The 22426-nt window shown below is 51.0% G+C and overlaps 1 protein-coding gene across 1 annotated transcript; it reads left to right on the top strand.

Moving 5' to 3' along the window:
- Nucleotides 1-2441: 2441 nt before the first annotated feature.
- On the top strand, nt 2442-19508 carry CHAF1B (chromatin assembly factor 1 subunit B). The gene is made up of 13 exons (XM_021677968.1): nt 2442-2568; nt 3004-3136; nt 4656-4773; nt 5403-5506; nt 7957-8053; nt 9574-9658; nt 11196-11289; nt 13627-13696; nt 13794-13885; nt 15766-15928; nt 17135-17506; nt 18044-18138; nt 18879-19508. Exons 1-13 carry the CDS (start codon nt 2443-2445, stop codon nt 18968-18970), a joined length of 1641 nt encoding a protein of 546 aa, XP_021533643.1. The 5' UTR covers nt 2442; the 3' UTR covers nt 18971-19508.
- The last annotated feature ends 2918 nt before the right edge of the window (nt 19509-22426 follow it).

Below are 22426 nucleotides of genomic sequence, written 5' to 3'. Positions count from 1 at the left end.
CATTTATAGACAAATTCTATAACTTTCATAAAATTGGCTAAAAGAATCAACCAGCATTTATATGAGAATCCAGGTCATTCTTTTTCCTAAAAAAAGAAGAATTGGCTCCTTAGATGAACCTATATGTTCCTTTTATCAAGTAAAAGCTATTCAAACCAAGGTCTTTGTTTCCTGGCCTTCTTGGAAGCTCACTGATAAATTGTCCTATTTAGAAAATTATCCCATTTCAAAAGGCCTGCTGCATCTAGTTCTGGCTTCTGATTTACAACCTTTCTTGAAAATGTTAAACTACGTGTTTAACAAGTGTTTATGACCACGTCTGCTTATTGCTTTGAACTCTCCAAAACATTCTAAAAGCCAATATATATAAAAAAACAAAATTCTACATTTTTGTTTGCAAAAGGAAGAAGAAACCTGGTTAAGTTCAAGTGCAATGATATCCAGGGAGGGGGCGGAGGGAGAGGGAGGGAGGGAGGGAGGGAAAGATAGAGAACAGAGGAAAGGTGGGGAATGGGAGAGCCACCTGGGGGAGGCTGGCAGGCTCTCTTCTGCAAGGTTGCACAGAGCAGCACTCGTTTTGCAAAGTCCCTTGGTCTTGAAGACCCAGAAACCTGCTGTTTGTCAGCACAAAGAGAGTGTCCATCTGTCATCTCGTCTCAATGAAGCTCCCAGACTAATATATGCAGGATTCCAGTTAATTTAGAATAAGAAAACTGCCTTTGAGACACACATGTCCAAATGACCTGCTCATTCACGTCTAAATGCTTCCGGGGTTTTGCCCCATCCATCCTTTCCCGTTGCGAGTCCCACTGCTCCCCCTCTTGCCTCTGTTGTCAGCTGTGAGTTTCTTTAAGCTTAAATTCCCATTTCCCAGAGCTGATCATCCAAAACTCTATCACTTGAAGCCCATTTTAAACGCCCTCCTCTCTTCAGACTTCCCTTGAGGCTTCAGATCAAAATAACCGAGCACATTGTTCCTTACATACTTTTTCCCCCACACTCCTTTTTAAAATAATTATTTGCGTACACGACTACAGAAGGCCCAAAAAGACTGTGTTTTACCGATGCTTGAAGCTCCAGAGACCGAGACGGGGCCTGATGCAGGTTACAGCTCTCAAACACTCGCTGTGAAAGAATACCAGTGACAGACGGGGTGGTCTTGGGCGGGTCTCAGAGATACAGCCTCCCCACCTGTCCTACAGGACCGCTCTTTTCCTTTTACCGGACTGTCAACTCCTTGAGGGTAAGTCAGTCTGAGTTTCTCTCTGCCCTGCTTGTCCAGCACCGGCATAGGGTCCAGCATCTGGCAGATGCTCAGGAAATGTTTGCTGAAAGAGTTAAGAAGGGAAGAAATGATTGAATGAATGAGACGATGAACTCGCCTTCCACAGAGGCGTCGGTCGGGCACGCAATAAGTGAACCGGCGGGAGCCGGCGGGGATTCCGAGGACTCAGCACCTCTGGACCACTCTTTCCGGCCGGAGGAGGGGCGGAGCGCCACGCAATCCCGCCCACACGAAGGCGGGGCGAACAGAGTCCCACCGACAAAGAGGCGGGGCGTCGCGCGGAGTCCCGCCCACTAGGAGGCGGGGTCTGCGGCGCGCGGGAAGAAGCGCAAGCGGCGGCGGGAGGTGGCGGTGCAGTCGACTGACCGTGCCGTGCAGGTACTGCTTCCCCGGCGCTGGCTCCGGCGTCCCCACGGTCTCCCTGCGGGGCCGGACGGGGGCGAGAGGATCTCGCTGAGGGCGGGCCCCCGGATCCCGGCATAGCTCCGGAGCGGCGTGCATTCGGGCAGCCGGTCCACGCCCCGGCCCGGTGCGGCCTCCACCGGGCCAGGCCTGCTTTCGGCTTCCCGGCCGAGCGCCCCGTCCCTTGCGGCCTGCGAACGCGGGGAGGTCCTCTCCGGCCCCGGTTCCCTCCTTTGGGCGACCCCCTCCTCCTGGTGGCCCCCGCCCCTGGGAGGTGGGTGTCCCCCCGGCCCCCCTACCCTCGCAAGCGGTCCCCTCCCCCAGGCGGCCTCTCCCGGGCGGCCCCTTGCCCCGGACAGCCCCTCACCCGAGCGACCCGACCCCTGCCTCTCCGGGAGCGCCCCCCAACCCCCACCAAGCGGGGGCGGTCGCGCAGCAGGGCCCGGCCCCTTAATTTCCTCTGCCTGGGTGTTCCATTTTGCTTTTCCGGACGTAGCAGTAAAATAAACCCAACAGCCTCGGCTCAGTGAAGCTTTTTAGGTGCACCTGCAAGGCGTTACGTGAGAGGTCAACACTGGCATCCTTTCCCGGTACAGCGTGCATTTTTAATGATGAGCAGGGTTCCCGGCTCATAATAAGCGTTCAGGACCCCTTTCCTGCTCTGATAGTTCATTACCAGCGATTTTCAGCTTTCCTGTCTTTGGGAAAAGAACGGTGCTGGAGGAATTTGTTTTGCTCCCTCAAGGCTCGGGAGGATGAAAGTCATTACTTGCGAAATAGCCTGGCACAACAAGGAGCCGGTGTACAGCCTGGACTTCCAGCATGGCGCGGCCGGGAGGATCCACAGACTGGCGTCCGCGGGCGTGGACACCGCGGTTCGGGTAAATTGGGAGGGATAAAGAGCAGCGCTGCTGAAGCTTCCTTCTCCCTTCTTTCCTTTGAGACGAGTGTCAACAAACTCCGACTATTCTGTCATCTAGCGCAGAGAGAGAAATTCTCAGGGCCTTGAATGAACCATGAAAGCAGAAGAAAGCTTTGCTCCCTGGGGAATGTTTCCCAAATTGATAAGCTGGATGCTCATGAAATTACAATCTCGAGCCAGTTCCTGTTGGGGAACAGTTTGCACTAGAAAGAGGTAGGAGGGAGGGCAGCGAGCAATGGGACTGTTAGTTTACGTTTTAGAAAGAAGTTCCATTTTATGTAGCAAAAGAAAAACTCTTTTCTTCCTGAAAATTAGCCTAGTGTTGTTTTAGTAAGCACAGTATGGTAGGTGCTCACTATACGGTTCTCTGAACGAATGTTTTGGTTATCAACAGATCTGGAAGGTGGAAAAAGGACCCGACGGAAAGGCCATTGTTGAATTTTTGTCCAATCTTGCTCGCCATACCAAAGCTGTCAATGTTGTGCGTTTTTCTCCAAATGGGGAAATTTTAGCATCAGGAGGAGATGGTGAGTGTTAGTATTAGCCTTCAAAATTCCTTAGAAACCAGATACCTTTGTGTCTCATGTTAAATAGTGAGATCTGAGCTAAATATGCTTTTTTATTTTAGAGGTCACTTGACCTCTCAATCTGTCATTTAGATAGTTTAGTAAAATAGCATTCTGAGGAGCATGAAGGGATGGAGGACAGCAAGCTTAACCTGAGAAGAGCTGTTTGTAAATGCCCACTCCACCCCCACCCCCAGCGACTCCCCCTCACCCCACTCTGCTGGTGGAGACAAGTAGGGCGCTTACCATTTGGCAGTGTTCCAATACAGCTGTCCTGGCCTTGTTTGATTGCTGGCTTGGTATCCAAGTGATCACAGTCTTTCCCACGTCTCTCGTAATTAATTAATTCACTTGGGGGAGAATTGTCTGAATGGCCCTCTAAATTATGTTTCCTTGGTGGGAGTAGATTGATTCATATTTTCTGCTTGTGCTTAAATAGCATAAAACTACTACCAAAAAAGTAAATCTTTTTACCATGCTTTGACACCAGAAGAGTCTAGAAGTTACTAGAAAATAAAACACATCACAGGTTTTGTTTGCAGAAGGAGGAAAGCGACCCGGTGAAGTTCAGTGCCGTGGTGTCCAGGGCGTGTGTGCACAGAGGGAAAGGTGGAAAGTGGGGACCGCCACTGGGGGAGGCCGGCAGGCTGTCTTCTGAGAGGTCGCACAGGACAGCCTTTGGTTTGCCAAGTCCTTTGGCCTTGGAGGCCCAGAAACCTGCTGTTAGCAGTGGAGAGTGTCCACCTGCCAATGTCAAGGCTGATCTCCTCTCCACCCGGCTCCCAGAATTCCACACTTGTGCCCATACAGCCGGCTCAGTGACTGTCCTGCTGGCATTCAGAGGGAAGCCAAGCGGTGCTCAGACTTGTGTGGAGAGTTGGGGTCAGAGCACAGGGAGTTGGAGCACACAGACAATGGATGACATCAGGCTGAGGTATCTGATGTGTCCATATGAGTAGCTAATGCGTCCATGCGTCTCCATGTGCTGGGCATTGTGTTTTAAGTGTTTTATGCATATTAACTCATTTAATCCCCAAGAAAGCCCTATGAGGTAGGTATATGCTGTTATCCCCATTTTACAGGTGAGGTCACTGAGGAGTTAAGATGCTAAATCCTGCTGAGGCTAAGATAGGTGGGAATGATTTGCCAATCCTTGCTTGATGGCTCTTGGTTTTTCCCTATTCAGCCATCCATAGGTAATGCCTTAAGATTTGTTAACATAGCGCTTTGTAGTGGTGTTTTGCCGGCCTAGGGGCTCTTCTGTTGCATGTGACTCTGGATAGCTCTGATCTGGTATGAGTTTGATTTTGGAGTTTTAGATCAGAAGGCAAACCTGTTTGTCCTGTCCAAATTCTTAGAAGTCACTCATGGTGACCATAGTGTCTATTGAACAACGTAAATAGGGTTTAATATCCTAAAAGCCCAGAAATGAAGGAGCATGCAAAAAGCATGGCTTATCTTTAACCGAATCACTCCACAGATGCTGTCATTCTGTTGTGGAAGGTCAACGACAACAAGGAGCCAGAACAGATTGCTTTTCAGGATGAGGATGAGGCTCAGCTGAATAAGGAGAATTGGACTGTCATAAAAACCCTGAGGTAACTTGGGGAGGGCCCACGGGAGTGATTTATCTAACTGATCTGAATGCATTCAACTCACATGCATTTTTTTATTATTTAAAAAAAATTTTTAAGCTCTACACCCAACATGGGGCTTGAACTCACAGCTCTGAGATCGGGTCGCATGCTTTACTGACTGAGCCAGTCAGGTGCTCTGCATTTTGACTTAGAAACATGATTAAAATGGATCTTCTTTCTTTCTCTTTTTTTTAAGAGAGAGAGTTGAGGGGGAGGGGGCAGAGGAAGAGAGAAAATCTCAAGCAGGCTGCACAGCCAGCCCAGAGCCCAACACGGGGCTCGATCTCACGACTCTGAGATCACGACCTGAGCCCAAACCAAGAGTTGGACGCTTAACCGACTGAGCCACTCAGGCGCCCCAAAATGGGTTTTATTTCTGCTATAAAATTTTCTTTAGTCAGATTGAATCAATTATAAAGCTATTACTACCCGTGAAGGTAGCAGATCCCAGCTGCAGCTAATATAGTTCCCATGGAAATTTCTAAAATCCTAATGTATGGTCTCCGAGTTTGCCTGTAAATTTTTGATGGTTTTTCTCTTGTTGAGACAAGATTTGCTTTTTCCCCCTCTTCCTCCTCTTTGGACTCCAGGGGCCACTTAGAAGATGTGTACGATATTTGCTGGGCAGCCGATGGGAATTTAATGGCTTCTGCCTCTGTGGATAATACGGCCATCATATGGGACGTCAGTAAAGGTAGCTGACACGTTTCTCTTATTGTCAGGGGGAAGGAATCTTCTAAGTGGCTAAAAAGTCTAATCTGCTGTATGTTTTTTTATTTTTTAAATATTTATTTATTTGAGAGAGAGAGGGCATGGGGGTAGAGTGAGAGGGAGCAGCAGACTCCCCGCTGAGCAGGGAGCCCAATGTGGGCCTCCATCCCAGGACCCCAGGATCCAGACCTGAGCCGAAGGCAGACACTTACCCGACTGAGCCACCCAGGCGCCCATAACCTGCTTTATCTTTAAAGGCATAAGAAGAGTTTCTGAGTGAACTAAAATAGGTGTCTGGCTCAGCAGGTGAGGATGCCCCTGTGTCATGGATCCGACTCAGTTTTAGGGTCCCAGTCCAAGTGCAGGAGGCTTAGCCGTGGTGCCGGAGCGAGGTCCGTCCCACATGTATGGGGATGCAGATGTGTTGGGGGCAGGGCTCACCCCGTCTTCGTGGAACTCAGGCTCTTGGGTTTAGCACGTCGTCGTCATCGATGGGCCCTGAATTCGCCGTGTTGGGAAAGGTAGGGTCAGGTGTCCATTTGACAGCAAGGACAGCCAAGGACAACCTCGCTCATTTATAGAACCTGTTCTCTGGGTGGGGAGACAGTAGACATGTGAGAATCTATAAGAATGGCAGCGAAATGCCAAAAGCCGCTTAGTGGCTAACGCTGGGCCGCTTTTGCCCCCTGCAGACTGGTACCCAGCCTTGATGTTTCCTCGTAGCCTCTTGCCGTGCTCCCGCTGGTGCTTCCGGCTGGTCCTCCCATGGCCCGAGAGCGCTGGGAGGGAGTCAGGGTGGAGAAGGCACCCTCCCGCCGCCCCCGCGCTGCCTGCACCTCTGGATTATCCACTCTGTGAAAGTCTGTTTGTTCTAGGCCCTGCCATTCAGCCAGACCCCCTCTCTCTTGCCCCACCTCTGTCCCGGACTTTGGCAAAATGGAGGGCCAGTGTCCCCATTGTCTTCTCTTTCCCACATCAGGCCATTGCTCCGGATAGTTTCAATGTCTGTGTGGACAGTCCACGCAGCAGCCCCCTGAAGCCAGGTGGAACGACCTTGAACGTGGCCAGGTCATTACATCCTACAAGATGGAGGCTGCGTGCCAGTGGGGCGTCAGATACGGGTGTGACGTCGGGAGCGGGTGTGACGTCGGGGGCGGGTGTGAAGCCAGGGGCGGGTGTGACCTCGGGAGCGGGTGTGATGTCGGGGGGCAGGTGTGATGTCGGGGGCGGGTGTGACCTCGGGGCGGCAGTGCCAGGCAGGCTGCTCCGGCCCGAGGCAGGGGCGGGCTGCAGGCGTTCCTTCGGGGAGGAGGCTCCAGCCTGTGGGAGCAGCAAGGGCAGGGGCCCTGGGGCAGCCGCTCGAGCCCCAGGGCAGGTCGCTTCCAGAGTCCCTCTCCAGAAACCCCCGCACTCACACACCGACCCAACGATGCAACTGTGGGTTAAAAAGACTTGTAAAACTCAGAGGGCGTCTGAGGAGGTGCCATCACCCAGCCCCGGGCCACCTTAATGTCACAGACTCCCCGAAAGGACTCGCAGGAAGGCTGGGGGGTGGTAGTTAGCCTGAAGCACACTCGCTGCATTTCACGGACATGGGGGAGTCAGGGGGTCACGGGCAACTTTTGGAGGGGAGCGGAAGCCAGACTGCAGAGGGCTGAGAGAAGAAGATTGGGGGAGGTGAGTGAGCGAGTGTAGACTCCTTTTCAGAGAAGAGGGTTTTGGGGTTTTTTGTTTGTGTTGAATGGCCACGGCTTCATAACTCCCTCCTCTCTTTGTCCAGCTAATCTTCATGCACTAATCTCTTTCCACGGAGTCCCTTTTCCATCCCTGCTAGCTTTGCTCGGGCCCCCGCCTCTGGCCTGGCCTGCTGTCACCTCCTAACTAGGGTACTGCCTGTGTTCTCTGTGAACCTCAGTTTCATCTTCATCACGCAGGTCGCTTCCCAGTCGAATGTTGCTCTCGGCCGCACCTTGAATTCCCAGAACCTTTTCCTTGTACACGAGGGTCGCAGTCATGTACCTCCTATCCTCCCTGTCTTGCCATTTTGGCCCTGGACATGACCCTCTAGAATTCTCCCTTGCTTATTGCTCCCTGTGCCTAAACTGCCCTCCCTTCCTGCCGTGGATCTGCTCACAATACCTGCTCCTTCATGAACCCCTTCATCCCGCCTGACCTGGAGAGCTGAACTCGCCTCGTCCCCTTCTTGACCCTCACTGCTGCCTCAGCTGCCCCTCTGTGTCCCATGCTGCCCGTCCATGGGTGTGTCTCTTCCCTGAAGCTGCGGGGTCCTCTTTGTCTCCCCAGAGCCCGACACAGAGCGTGGTGCAGAGGCAGAATGATGGAATGGGGTAAAGGGTGTCATACCTAAAGTGTAGTTGACGCCACTCGTGCTTGAGTAGGTTTCCATAATGCTGTTGTGTGCTTTATTCACAGGACAAAAGATCTCTATCTTTAATGAACATAAAAGTTATGTCCAAGGAGTAACCTGGGACCCCTTGGGTCAGTATGTTGCTACGCTTAGCTGTGACAGGTACGTAAGTATTTGGCAAGTTGTCTTCTCTATTGGCTTAATCTTTCTGCAGAGGTGTTTTCATCACCACTTAACCAATAATAAAGCAAAGTCTAGGTTTGATTCATCCATCTGTCCATCTATCCATCCATCCACGTTCTTGGTTTCATATAAAGCATTTGGCTTTACTGTTATTCTTACACTATAACAAGAAATTGGAAACTAATTAGGGCAAGTGTCTTATATGTAGTGCTTAGTAAATCTTTATTGAATGGGTGAATGAATGCATAGAGAGCTTTGAATTACATTTGAATGTCATGGGCAACTTTTAAAGAAAAAGTGTTTTATGTAGCTATGACTTAGGCAAGAAGGGGCACCTAACGGTAGGGTTCGATATTTCTTTCTTCTTTTTTTTTTTAAGATTTTATCTTTAAGTAATCTCTACACCCAGTGCAGGGCTCAAACTCACAACCCTCGAGATCAAATCGCATGGTCCACCGACTGAACCAGGCAGATGCCCCTATTTCACTTTTTGATTATAGTTTACTACTGCAGGGATTTTAATGATTCCACTTAAATTAATGTAAACCTAGAATATTTTGTCTTTTTTGGAAGGAGCTTTTGTTGCTGTGTTTACTGGTGTCCTGCATTTAATTGTGTTCTTGAAACAAGGAACTAAACATCAGAGGTGCTGGGTATGTTACTCACCGGTCAGAATAGTCTTTTTGAGTATTTACCCGACTACTTTTATTTTTTTTATTTATTTTTTATTTTTTTTAAAGATTTTTATTTATTTGAGAGAGAGAATGAGATAGAGAGAGAGAGAGCATGAGAGGGGCAGGGTCAGAGGGAGAAGCAGACTCCCCGCCAAGCAGGGAGCCCGATGCGGGACTCGATCCCGGGACTCCAGGATCATGACCTGAGCCGAAGGCAGTCGCCCAACCAACTGAGCCACCCAGGCGCCCTACCCGACTACTTTTACTCATAACACCTTTGATTTCAGATGGCCCAGCAATGTGGAAGCGTTAGGAGAAGCTATGAAAAATAAACACCTTTATATTGTGTGTGCATTTATTTTCTGATCTGTGTGTTTTATTTGGGCAATCAGAAATATAAGGATCTGATTAGCTAGTGGGAATAATATGAATTAGCAACAACCAAATTTATATGCTGGTGTTTTCCTTACTCTTCCAAATCCCTGAGGTCAAGACCGTTTGAAACAAGTATCACCATAGTCTTAGAAATCACCACTGGGCTGAGTGTCCAAAGCCTGAAAAGGCCAGGCCTAAAGCCCATCTTACTTGATAAGTTGAAACGTTCAGTAAGAAATGAAGTTATGACCTATTTCCTCACTTCATTAGTGACCTGCCTCGGTGGCTTGCTTCTGCCACAATTAATGTGTGACAGGGTGACAGTCGTTACTACAGGTGGTCTCGCAGGCTGACATTGTTTAATCGGTCTTCAGTTTTGGTACTGGTTGCTTCTGTGTGAAACACTTCATTCACTAGAAGGGACCAGTCAGAGTCTTCTTCTTTCTTTAGGATCCTGAGGGTCTACAGCACCCAGAAGAAACGTGTGGCTTTTAATGTCTCAAAAATGCTGTCTGGAATAGGGGCCGAAGGAGAGGTAGGAAATACTTGACCTTCTACTTTAGCAGGGCTTGCGTTGAGATTCGGGAGGTCATGAGCTCCTCCGTGTCTTATGGCTAAACCGCTGGTCTCAGGCGCCCGACGCTTGAACTACCTTGTACTTCCTCAGATCCAGTCAAGGCTCAGTTAGACCGCTGGGCCGGTGTGCATGGGACTGGGGACATCTGGGGGGGCAGGGGCTGCTGATGGTGGACAGAGGTGTTCAACCCTGGCTCACTGTGGAGTCCCCTGGAAGCATTAAGAAATATGGGCACCCGTCCCCCTCCCCCCAGATGTCATTCACTTGGCTTGAGGTTGGCAGGGCCTCTGGGATCCTGAGGTGTAGTGAGGGTCGAGAACTTCTGACCTAGGGGGACCCCGGCACTGTGCAACAGGAAGGCAGGTGGGTCAAGCATCAGGTTGTCTGGCAAGAGGCCGTATACCATTCTGGCCGATATGGAGAGAATGTTGCTAGCGGACAACGGAGACCCAGCCATTGGTCCTAGAAGAATCAAGACTACAGACACAGGCACATAGGCAAAAGGGAGCAGGTTGGTCACTGGAACAAAAAAGGGACACAGTGCGAATCCCATCCTCAGGCAAGCGGCTACTGGTGACGCGGGCGAGCTCCCCTGTGGTGAGGAGGGTGACGCTGGGTCTTAGGGTCCTGGAGAGCTAATGCTTAGTGTTCATCAAGTGTCAGTGAGTTGGAGCAAAAACCGTCCCACGCAGGCGTTTAAGACATGTTTGGAAAGATAGGTCTACCAGTTTAGTAGCCGAGTGTTTTCTAAGAAGTGTTCATTAAGTTGGAAATTCTAAGTGGACACACACAGATAACAAAGGGCCCCTGGTTGTCGTCTTGTGTCCCCCCACCCCAGTCTCATTCTCCAGACAAACCATTGCTCACGGTGTGCTGTGTTCTCATCGAGGCTTCGTAAAATAACCGTAGAGCCCCCCCCCACACACCCATGTACACCCACAGCTTTCCTTTTTTTTTAAATTTGAGGGGGGCAAGGGGCAGAGGGAGAGGGAGAAGCAGGCTCCCTGCTGAGCAAGGAGCCGAATGCAGGACTCGATCCCAGGACTCTGGGATCATGACCTGAGCTGAAGGCGGACGCTAAATGGACTGAGCCACCCAGGCGCCCCGACACACACAGCTTTCCTTAACAAACACAAATGGGCAGTTAGTCTTCATGAGACTCTTGCAGTTTTTTAAGATTTATTCATTTTTGAGAGAGAGAGTGGGGTGAGGGGCAGAGGGAGAGAATCTCAAGCAGACTCCCTGCTGAATGTGGCCTCAGGGCTCGATCCCAGGCCCCTGAGATTATGACCTGAGCCGAAATCAAGAGTTCGGCGCTTAACCGACTGAGCCAGCCGGGCACCCCAACTCTTGCAGTCTTGAGTGATTATTTGATTTGTAATATATTTCATCTATTATTTTGTAATAAATGATACTATGTAAAATTAAAAAAAACTGGTTAGCCTTTCTTGTGAATGTAAAGATTTGGATTAATGTTTAAACTTGTGTGCCACAGGCAAGGAGTTACCGGATGTTTCATGATGACAGCATGAAGTCATTCTTTCGTAGACTTAGTTTTACTCCTGATGGATCTTTGCTCCTCACACCAGGTGGGCTTAACGGTTGTTTTTTTAAGATTTTATTTATCCATTTAGAGAGAAAGAGAGAGAGCATCCCAAGCGGACTCTGCCTTGAGTATGGAACCTGTCGCAGGGTTTGATCTCATGATCCTGAGATCCTGACCTGAACCTAAATCAAGAGTTGGACGGTTAATCGACTGAGCCACCCAGGCGCCCCAAGAATAGTTTTAAAAGTATGGAAAATAATAACACTTGAGCAGGTGTTTGACTGAGTGTCAGCAGATACCTGTTGGTGCTACTACCATCAAGTCAACGTGGTTATTAGTATAGGAATAAACAGATGAGTGGACCAGAACAGAAAATCCAGAAATAGGTCCTGAGATCAAAGGGAATTAAATACCTAACTTGGGTGGTGTTTCAGTGGGAAGAATGAATTACTGAGTGAATGGTGCTAGAATGTCCAGGTGTCTGGAAGAAAATGATACTGGACCCTTAACTTACCTATAAAAAATAAATTCCAGGTGAATTCAATACTTAAATATAAAAGGTGAAAATGTAGGAGGACATCCTAGGAACAGGGACGACAAACTTAACACTGGAAACCTGGAAGTTCTTAAATGATAGGCCTTTTCGACTGCATTTGACTGGGGAACCTTTGTATAGCAAACACCCCGTAAGCGAAATCAGTCAACACATAACAGAACTGGAAAATACTGTTTACGTCACAGGAAAGAGAGAGCCTATGTATATCATTTAGAATGGCTCTTCCAAATTGATGAGAAAAAAGGAAAACCCAAAAGAAAAAAATCGGTGAAAGATACAAAAAGGCAGATCTATGCGTTCAGCACACAAAGGAAAAGGTTTGGAAACTCAGTGACAGAAATAGAAATTAAAGTGACACACAATGAGGTATCTCTTTATTCTTTTCAGACCAGAAAAAAGTGAAAATATCGCTGCTGATGGGCAAGCAGAATGTGGGTATTGCTGGTGGGATTGTGAATGGTTACAGCCTATTCAGAAAACAGTCTGGTCACTGTTAAATGCATGTCCTCGTCAGCCAATCTGCCCCTCATCTTAGACTCAGTCTTTTTTTTTTTTTCTTTTTTAAAGATTTTATTTATTTATTTGAGAGAGAGAGAATGAGAGACAGCATGAGAGGGAGGAGGGTCAAAGGGAGAAGCAGACTCCCTGCCGAGCAGGGAGCCCGATGCGGGACTCGATCCCGGGACCCCAGGATCATGACCTGAGCAGAAGGCAGTCGCTTAACCAACTGAGCCACCCAGGCGCCCTTAGACACAGTCTTTAAGAAATGAAAACCTAGTACGAAAAAGTATAGTTTCAACCATGTTTATTGCAAGTATTGTTTGTAGCTGTGAAAAAACAATACTGATTAACAAGATGGGTAAATGAAGTATGGTATCCTCATAGCAGTGAATATTAGGCAGCTAGTAAAAAGGTGCATTACCCAAGTTAGCGTTTATGAGTGGTCGACGGAGCAGACCAACGGAAGGAGGTGTAAACAAGACCCCGTTTCTGTGAGCTAGACTGAAAACCGCACCGTATGAATAGATACGCAGTTGAGTTGTAACTGGTTGCGGTGGGTTGTGTTGAGTGTGGGGGAAAGGAAGTAATGATCCATGGCTTGTTCAAATGGGTTAGGTGGGGATGGCAGGCTGGGCTGGGTGGGGGAGGGTTGAGAGTGCTGACAGGACCTCTGCCCGCCCCGGTGGGGATGAGGTGGTCCCAGGTGAGATTTCACGTGTGTGTATCAAGAAAGAGGTGTCCAAGGGAGCTGTGGTTGGTGGTCATTCTCCGCCTGGGTCTGACCTGGTTTTCAGGACATCCTGGGGTGCGTGTGGAAGAGCTCAAACGTGGGCTCTCCCCAGAGCAAGGTCAGCTGCTGCAGGGGGCTGGGACTGTAGTGGAGGCCTGGCCGCCCGCCCCCCCCCGCCCCCCGGTGGCCTCCTGGCGCCAGTGGGCAGGTGGAAAAGAGCAGGCACAGGCCGCCAAGTTCAAATCCAGGGACCGAGCCGGGGGCGTCTAGCGAGAGCGCTTCTGCAGCAGGAAGTAGCTGGTCTCCCTGGCAGAGGTCTTTGTCGCAAGGGCCCGCTGCTCTGTTCTTCCTGCCCAGGCCTCAGGCCGCCCTGGGTGGGTGGGCCGCTCGGGGGAGGGAACAGGTGGGTAGAGCTTGGGTGAGAGCCGAGCCCAGACTGGGACTGACTGTATTCGTCCTCAGTCACAAAAACATTGTCCAGAGCAGACAGCTAGCGGGGGAGAGTATTTTATGAGCCAGGGATGGATGCTCTTGAGTTTATCTTCTTCAGTCTAATAAAGCCTTGCCTCTTCTCCCTCTCCCTGCTTCCCCAGCTGGATGTGTGGAATCTGGCGAAAACGTAACAAATACGACCTATGTTTTCTCCAGGAAAAATCTTAAAAGGTATGCAATTGAAGGCATAGTTGAACCGTTTACCCTTTCTTTTTGCTCTTGGTGCGAAACAGTGCCCTTTCTAAAAAGGTCATGACCCATCTTCCAGGCCTATCGCTCATCTTCCGTGTCCTGGCAAAGCGACGCTCGCTGTCCGTTGCTGTCCGGTCTATTTTGAATTGAGGCCCGTGGTGGAAACAGGTACGTTAGAGCCGCAGTGGTCATGCTACGGGTCGCGGTTTGGGTTTTATCTTGTGGGGAAAGGTATGTGGGTTTGGTTCCGTTTAGTTACTTGGAGGAGAGCTCAGAACGTGTGTCCAGTTTTTGCATTGTCCAGAATACACCTTCTTCACTTAAACTTTAAAGGAAGAAAGGTACTCATATTTTTCTACTGAAGCAGGTCGAATGTCATTCATCCATTTCCTATGCAGTAAAGTTATGTTTGAATTGGATTTTTGTTTTTTAGGGTTTTTTTTTTTTTTCCCTTAATGTAAACAGAGAAATCTTGTCTGTGGCTTTAAGCAGTCAGATTATGATGGGCCTTTGTGTGGTTTTCCTCAGGTTTCTCGTGCTTGGGGTTCAATGAGCTTCTTAGATCTATGGGTTTATAGTTTTCATCAAATTTGGGCAGTTTCGACCATTATAGCATCACATTTTTTCTGTCATGCCCTGACCTCTCCGCCGGGGACTCCACCTACATGTGCATTAGGTCACTTGACGTCACCCCCTGGCTTCCTGGCGACCTGTCTGCCTGTTGTATCTGTTTTCTGTATTACATATCCCACGTCTCTACTTAACATGCTCCATCTTTCCTCTTCTTGAACATGCAGAATACAGGTTTGTACACAAAGACATTAAGAGTTATTACAAAGGAGTGGCTTTGACTTTTTTCCCCCCCCACCTTGTTGTGGTTCAGCGTTTCTTCTTTGAATGCCTGGTAATTCTTTGTTAGATGCCAGACATTGTGAACTGTACCTTAGTGGATGCTGGATATATATATTTTAAAGATTTTATTCATTTATTTGACAGAGAGAGAGTGAGAGCAGGAACACAAGCAGGGGGCATGGGAGAGGGAGAAGCAGGCTTCCCGCCTAGCAGGGAGCCCGATGCGGGGCTCGATCCCAGGACCCTGGGATCCTGACCTGAGCCGAAGGCAGACGCTTAACGACTGAGCCACCCAGGTGCCCCTGCTGGATATATTTTTATAAATATTCTTGAGCTTTATTTTGGGATGCAGTGAAGTCACTTGGAAACACTGCACTGCTTCTCTTCCGTAGACCGGACCCCAGTGGCATTTGGTCGACAGCTAATCTCCCCCCTGCTGCAGCAAAGTATGCTCATCTGAGCCCCAAGAGCTAGGTTTTCCACCCTGGCCACAGGGAGTGCCAGGAATGGCTTTCCTGTAGTTCTTGCTCTGTCCTGGGGTGGTTTCCTCACATGCTCACGCCCATCAGTGCTCTGCTTGAGACCAGAAAGGGCCCCTGCGCGTCTCTGCCCGTGAGCTCCTGCCGCCTGGGCCTCCTGCTTCCAGTCTGGAAGCTCCAGGCAGTAAACGGAGGCAGATGTAGGCCTCCCTCTCACTTCCCTTCCCTCAGGGATCCGTGTCCTTCAGTGCCTGATGGTCGGGGTCTGGAAGGCCGTCGTTTGGTCTATTCTGCCTGGTGTTTGTTGCTCCAGGTGGGCGAGTGAATCCAGTCCCTGTTGCCCCGTGGCTGGAAGCGGCTGTTTTTAACTCCTTATTCCTTGATGTGAATGCACATAACGAACTGAAGGACCGTTAAAATGTCACTTGACAGGATGTTTCTCGGTGACCCTTATTTTTCCTTCTCGGAAAGCGGCCCCTCAGCCTGCCGGGTTTCATTCACACGTCCGGTCCCGTCTTTTTGGACCTCCTGTGGTGCCCCTGATGCTCGGGTCAGGACCCAGTGTCCTCGCCGGTTCCTGGGGGGGGAGGTTCTCCTTAGAACTGGCCTTCAGTAAAATGATGTCATTTATGTCCCCTGACAGAGGGCTTTTGGGGGGGATTTGTTGGCGTTTGCTCCTTGTTTCCTGTCCTTTGTCCCCCCCCCCCCCCCAAGCAGACGGACCCTCGCAGGAGCCGGGGGTGGAGCTGGTACGCCTCCCCTACCGCCTGGTCTTTGCTGTGGCTTCCGAGGACTCTGTGCTCTTGTACGACACCCAGCAGCCGTTCCCGTTCGGCTACGTGTCTAACATACATTACCACACCCTCAGTGATGTGTCCTGGTGAGTGGCCGGCGCTGAGGAGCTGCAGGGCCTGGGGCCCTGGACCAGACCCTCGGGGGGAGCATGTCAGCACGATAGATGGCTTTTTTGGCCCGTATTTACTAATTTCGTTTTTCTTTTCTTTTCGTTTCTTCTCTCTTCTCTTCTTTCTCCTCTCCCCTCTCCCTCTTCTCTTCTCTCCTCTCTCCCCTCCTCTTTTCTCTTTTCTTCTCATTTCTTTTTAAGATTGATTTGTTTGAGGGGCACCTGGCTGGCTCAGATAGTTGAGCATCTGCCTTTGGCTCAGGTCATGATCTCGGGGTCTTGGGATCAAGCCCTGTGTCGGGCTCTCTGCTCAGTGGGGAGCCTGCTTCTCCCTCTCTCAAATAAAGTCTTTAAAAAATAAAAGATTTATTTGAGAGAGAATGTGTGCGTGCACAATTTGGGGGGGGGCGGGGAGAAGAATCTCCAGCAGGCTCCCTGCTGAGTGAAGAGCCCGATGCGGGGCTTGATCCCAAGACCCCGGGATCATGACCTGAGCCGAAGCCAAGAGTCAGACACTTAACCAACTGAGCCCCCCAGGCGCCCCTACCAATATCTTTTTAAAGGAATTAACATTAAAAAGAAAGCGATTTCTAATTTGCTATAATACCACTTCCTATGGTAACAGTAACATCTGAATGATGCCATTCCGATGCCCTGGAGATTCTTCTAATTCTCAAACTGAGGGGGTGCCCCGTGGGCTCCCTGGTTGTTGGGGACTTGCCATCCCCCCGGCAGGAAGCCCACACCCGTGAGCTCCTGTCACCCAGAACTGTGCTTGTCGGTCACTTTGCACTCTGCCTTCTGCTGGGCTCCTCCACACCCCCGGGGTCCCTGATTCAGCCCTAGCTCCCGCCGGGCCTGCCCACCCACCATCTCTTTCTTGCTCTTTATAACCTTTTTCCTTCTTTTTGTTCTTGGGGGTGGGGTGGGGGGGGAAGGTCATCACACCTTTATTTGGGTGATTTTGATGAGAGTCCTGAGATGTCGCAGTGCCTGAGAAAGTCGAGCTGGGGCTGGGGAGGAAAGGGTGGGAGTGAGGAGCACGCAAGCCCTTCTCCCTTTCACACCAAGCCTGTGATCCTGTGTGAACTGGCATTTTCTAACGAATAAAGAGAGCCTTAAGAGGGGCCCCTTTGGACTTTGGTACAGTTTCTAACCTTTTTTCCTGTTCGGGGAACAAAGGTCCAGCGACGGGGCCTTCCTGGCCATCTCTTCCACAGACGGCTACTGTTCATTTGTGACGTTTGAGAAGGATGAACTTGGAATACCTTTGAAAGAGAAGCCGGTTCTAAGCATGAGAACGCCCGACACAGCAAAGAAAACGAAGAGTCAGCCACACCAGGGGTCTTCGCCGGGACCCAGGCTGGCCGAGGGGACCCCCACCGGCAGAATCCAAGACCCCAGCACACCCCCACCTCAGGCGAGACCGTCTCCAGCCCCAGTAGCACCTTCCGAGGAGAAGGCCCTGCAGCCTAGCGCTCAAAACCCAAGAGCGCCCCCATCCCGGAGGGTCACTCTGAACACCCTGCAGGCCTGGAGCAAGACGACACCCCGGTAAGAACTTCCGGCGGAAGAAGAACTTGTCCTTGCAGTTGAAAAACAAAATAGAAACCAGAAGGCCCCAACGTTGAATAGCGGACGTCCCGTAAGGGCTTCATAGTGTGGCCAGAGAGATTTTGGGACAGACCTGAGTGCCACCCCCTGCTTCCAGACCTCTGCGGGGTCCCCGTTTCCGCCTGTCAGGGAGGGCATACGGGCAGACGTGGCTGCAGCCCGCCACCCAGTTTCTAGAGCTTTCCATAGTAGAAACCGTGTCTGCTCGCCTTACATACGTGGCGTCCATGGGTGTTCCTCATGCCATTGGAGATGAGCAAAACACAGGTTTTGGGACTTTTAGATGACTAGTTAAGGCTTGACTGTTGTAAATGTGATGACTGAACTTAGTGCCTGAACATAAGTGGGCACATCAACTTTTAGTGTCTTGCATGATATGATCAACTCCTTGGGGTAGTTTTGAAATTTGGTATCCTCACAAATGATTCCTATGACACTAATGAGCCATGTACCCCTTTACTATTTTTTTTAATCAAGGAGGATAAACTTAATACCCTTAAAGACAGATACTCCGCCGAATTCTGCACCAACCAGTATAATTTCCACCCCGCCCACAGAAGAAATTCAGTCAGGTGAGTGACACTGATCGTGGTTTAATATAAGTAAAGTAGACTATGTTCTTTTGTTCTCTTGGAAACTAACCACCTAATCTTAAGTCCGTTTTGAGAAAGCGGGGATGCATCTTACTAGACCCATCGTTCAAACTCTCTGGCTGCCGAGTCATGCCCAGCAGGGAGGCCACCTTCCTGCGCAGCCACTCACAGTAAATGATAGATGGCGGGTTCGGAGGTGCTAGAGGTCAGGGTTCTCCACCTGCGGGGCTGGATAATTCTTTGCTGTGGGGGCTGTTCTATGATTGTAGGCTGGCAGCCCCTCTGGATGCCGGTACCCATTCTCCCCTCCCCCACCCCCTTGGGACATTCTCAGAGGTCACCAGACATTGCCCACTGTTCCCTGAGAGGCGAGATCGCCGCCCGCCCCCATTGAGAACCACTGGATCCTTTCTCTTATATCCATATAGGACCTTGCTAGGCAGTTCAGTTCTCGTCGGGGCACAAAATTTATTTTGTATACATCACCTTTTTTTTAAGATTTTAGTTAGCGCGCGGTGGGGAGGTGCAAAGGGAGAGTCTTAAGCAGACTCCTGCACTGAATGTGGGGCTCGATCTCACGATCGTGGGCTCACAGCCTGAACTGAAACCAAGAGTAGGATGCTTAACCAACTGCGCCATCCAGGGGCCCAGTAAACACCAGTTTTTAATTTTAAAGAAGTGTTCACTTACTTGCCAACCTGTGTTTGTTAACGTTCCAGAGATGCCCGGAGACCCTCAGGGCAGTCCTCCGGAGCTCAAGCGGCCTCGACTTGGTGAGCACGAAGGAAGTCCGCAAGGTCTGGACCCTTGATGAAACCTGTCTGGTGCTTGAGGGCTGCCAGGTCTGGGGGCCCCCGTGCGCACAGAGCGGGGGACCGGGCCGGAGACACCGGAGACCAGTGACATTAGGCAGAGCCTGATGGACACTCGGGAATGGATTTCTGTAACAGAAGATACACAGGGACCAGTTTTTCTGCAGAACTATGTTTGCTCTTGTGTTCAAGATACATTTTTACCTCGGAGATGTGAACATTTTAATGGACTCAGTCCTCTTTTTGATGAGTTTCTGAAACTGGAGCAGTTCAGCGTTATCTAGAAACCGTGAATCCTCCCTTAAAAATACTTGCAGGAAAGTAGAGACATGATGCAAGCGGACTCCTTCTAAAGCAGGAATGAGAAAGAGAAAGTTATTCGAGGAGGTTTATTCTGTTGAATTGACCTTCTGCATAACCGATTTTTAGGAGTTAGTTTGCTAGTTTGCTTTCTGGTTTTAAAGGTAATAACGCTTGTTCAGGAAAGTTAGGAAGTGAGAATAAAGTAGGAAAACCGGGTCAGAGATGGGACCCCCGTTACCATCAGAAGGAGCCTGGTTGCTGTTCGGGCATATTTATTTCCTTGACTTTTTTCTTAGGGAGAGAGTTGAGATTTCACTTTAGCTACAGCTTGGTATCCAAATAGGTTAACTTTTCAGATTGATTTTTCAGAGTAAAAGAACTTGCCTTAGCAATTTATGCCTCTGCCTTTGCTTTCCCCAGCCCGGGGATGAGGACGTGCACTCCTTTCTGTGGGGAGTAAAGCAGGGTTGTGGGGGTGGGGTGCATGCAGGGCCAGGATGGGGTCATGGGCCCGAGGTAGTTCCTGCTTCTCACCGACAGGAGGTGCTACCGATGCATTTCATAACGCTCGATGCCTGTCATTTGGGCATAGTGACCACCATGAGTCGTGCAAGTGAGGCTCCCACCACCCCAGATTTTGTTCCAGTCTGGGAGAGCTCACTGAGCATTCAGGAGCCCTGGTCAAGTCTGACAGGAAGTGGCTGAGGAGTGGATCAATGTGTCCCCTTTGAACTCAGGTCAGCAGCGACAAAGGAAAGAACTGGAAAAAGGATCAATGGGTTGCTTAATCCATAACCTAGTTAACCAGAAAAAGAGCTTGCCTCCCTTTCAGGTGGGAAAGTGCCTCACGAGGGATAATGTGCGGTGGTGTAGAGAACTAGAAGAGGAACAGATTCTTAGCTGTGATGACCACGGGTGTGGGGCACATTCAACATGAAGACACTTTAAAAACGTCAGACGGGGGGCACCTGGGTGGCTCAGTCGGTTGGGCGACTGCCTTCGGCTCAGGTCATGATCCTGGAGTCCCGGGATCGAGTCCCGCGTCGGGCTCCCTGCTCGGCGGGGAGCCTGCTTCTCCCTCTGACCCTCCTCCCTCTCATGCTCTCTGTCTCTCATTCTGTCTCAAATAAATAAATAAAATCTTTAAAAAAAAACAAAACAAAAACGTCAGACGGTATCCTTTCTGCCCCGTGATTCTCAACCTTCGCTGCGTGCTGAAATCACCCAAAGAACTGACGGGAGTATTGACGCCTGGGTACTCCCTCCACAGGGCGTGGCCTAACGGGACTGGGGCGTGGTCAGGATTCTTTAAAGCTCCAGGTCGTTCGCAAGTGCAGCCAAGACTGGGAAATCCTAAGAGAAAAGCTCTGCCCGGGTGTGGTCTCTTGTGGTTAAACCATTTCCACCGAAAGCTTCCTCTTATTTATTCTCTGCATCATCACTGATTGGCAGCCTGAGAAGAAAATGGGTGGGAGATGCCCTCAGCTCTTTAGGGAAGAAAGATTTTACGTTTCCTGCGGCTGGAGTGGGGTATTCTCTGGTCACCGATCCCTGTGCAGAGAGACCTGATCGTGGATCCCGCATTCTGGGTGGGTGAGCCTGCTTTCCTGGCCACACTCCGGACTTGTCTACACCTCCTGTGCAGCAACCGTAGGGGGACAGGGGGCACCTACAGCCTGAAGCAGGGGTTTATAGGCAGAACTAGTTGTCTGTCAGCTGTCACTGAATATGAATTCCCGAATCGTCCGTAAAAGCCCAGGCGATGTCAGCCCCGTGTCCTGATCTAAAACGGTCTGCTTCCATCCGAGCACTTACTGCGGAAGCCTTCTGCAAAAGGAGCCTGGCGTGAGGGTCAGGCGGGGTCCCCTCACTCAATGTCACCGTGAGCACGGCCGCCCACGCCATCGTGCCGGGAGCCCCTGCAAGCGGGGCGTCCGCCGGGGCAAGGGCGCTGCAGCAGACACACGGAGTGGGTGTCACTGGGGACAGGGCGGCTGTCCCATCCAGTCCCCTCACATCTGCATGTTCACGGCGCTGAGGACCCTTCTTAGCAAAACAGTTGTCAGCGTCCATTTCAGCAAGTAGGTCTGGAAACTTCCAAGTGGGGAGAGGACAACTGGCCCAGCCCTTCCCACCTGGAGTCTCGAGAGCCTGCAAGTTCCCTTTGTCACCGGACTAGTTCAGCGCCCGGCCTCACACCTGCCATGGGCACACCTCGGACAAATGACGTCACCAAAAGCAGTCTCTCTACAGCTCTACCAACTTTCACTTTGCCCACTGTGGCCGGGGACAGGGTGAAGCGAGAGGGCGGAGATGAGACGTCAAACCGAGGGGCTGGAGGGTCGCAGGAACAGGTCCCCGTACTCCCGCATGAGCTTTCGCGGCCGCTGGGGTCGCTGTCCCCGCTGGACAGCCCCGGGGGTCCCTGTCCCTGCCGGGCTCGGAGCAGGCTTGGCCAGAGTTGCCCTGGTGGCTGGTCCTAGAGGAGCACGGCTCAACAGATTGGGGTGGGGGAGCGTGAAGAAAGGAACGTGAGGACCCATCTCTTCGTCCGTTCAAGAAATGCTTATCAAAGAGCCAGGTACGCAAGCGTCCATCAGGCAAGAAGAGGGAACCCTCCCCCTGGGGCTTCCCTTCTGGCTGGCGGAGACCACCGGTCAGCAGGGCAAGCCGTGATAGCAGAGCACCGTGGGAAGAGGAGCGCCGGCAGGGGCGGCTTGCCGCCTGCAGCAGGACCGGCCCCTCTGAGGGTGAAGCGGCAAGCGGGTCAGGTTTTCCAGCTCGTCCGGGGCAAGATCACCTCCGCTCGGGCACAGGCTGGGTGTTTCGGGCTGCCCGGCACTCAGGCTCCTCCTGAGCGGTGGGGGCGCTCAGGCTCTGGGGACGTGGCTCGGGTGGCCCGGCGCCGGCCGCGGGTGACCACTGCCCAGTCGTCGTCGGGCGGGGGGGGGGGGGGGGGGCACCCACCACGTTCCAGGGGCCACGGAAGCTTCCTCAGTCGTGCCTCGGTCTCTTCCTCCAGGCTAGAGGCAGAGCCATACATCACGCAGCCTTGTCTTCCACTTCCTGCATTTAAGCAAATCCCGGAGGCTGTGACAGCTGAGTTGTCAGGGTGGGGGCCATGGAAGGCACCTCGTTGAGCGCGGCCTCTG

The sequence above is a fragment of the Neomonachus schauinslandi genome, chromosome 1, assembly GCF_002201575.2.
Source record: "Neomonachus schauinslandi chromosome 1, ASM220157v2, whole genome shotgun sequence".
NCBI classification, from domain to species: domain Eukaryota; kingdom Metazoa; phylum Chordata; class Mammalia; order Carnivora; family Phocidae; genus Neomonachus; species Neomonachus schauinslandi.
Note: the sequence above shows the minus strand (reverse complement) of the source record. Positions and strands in the feature narration are given on the sequence as shown.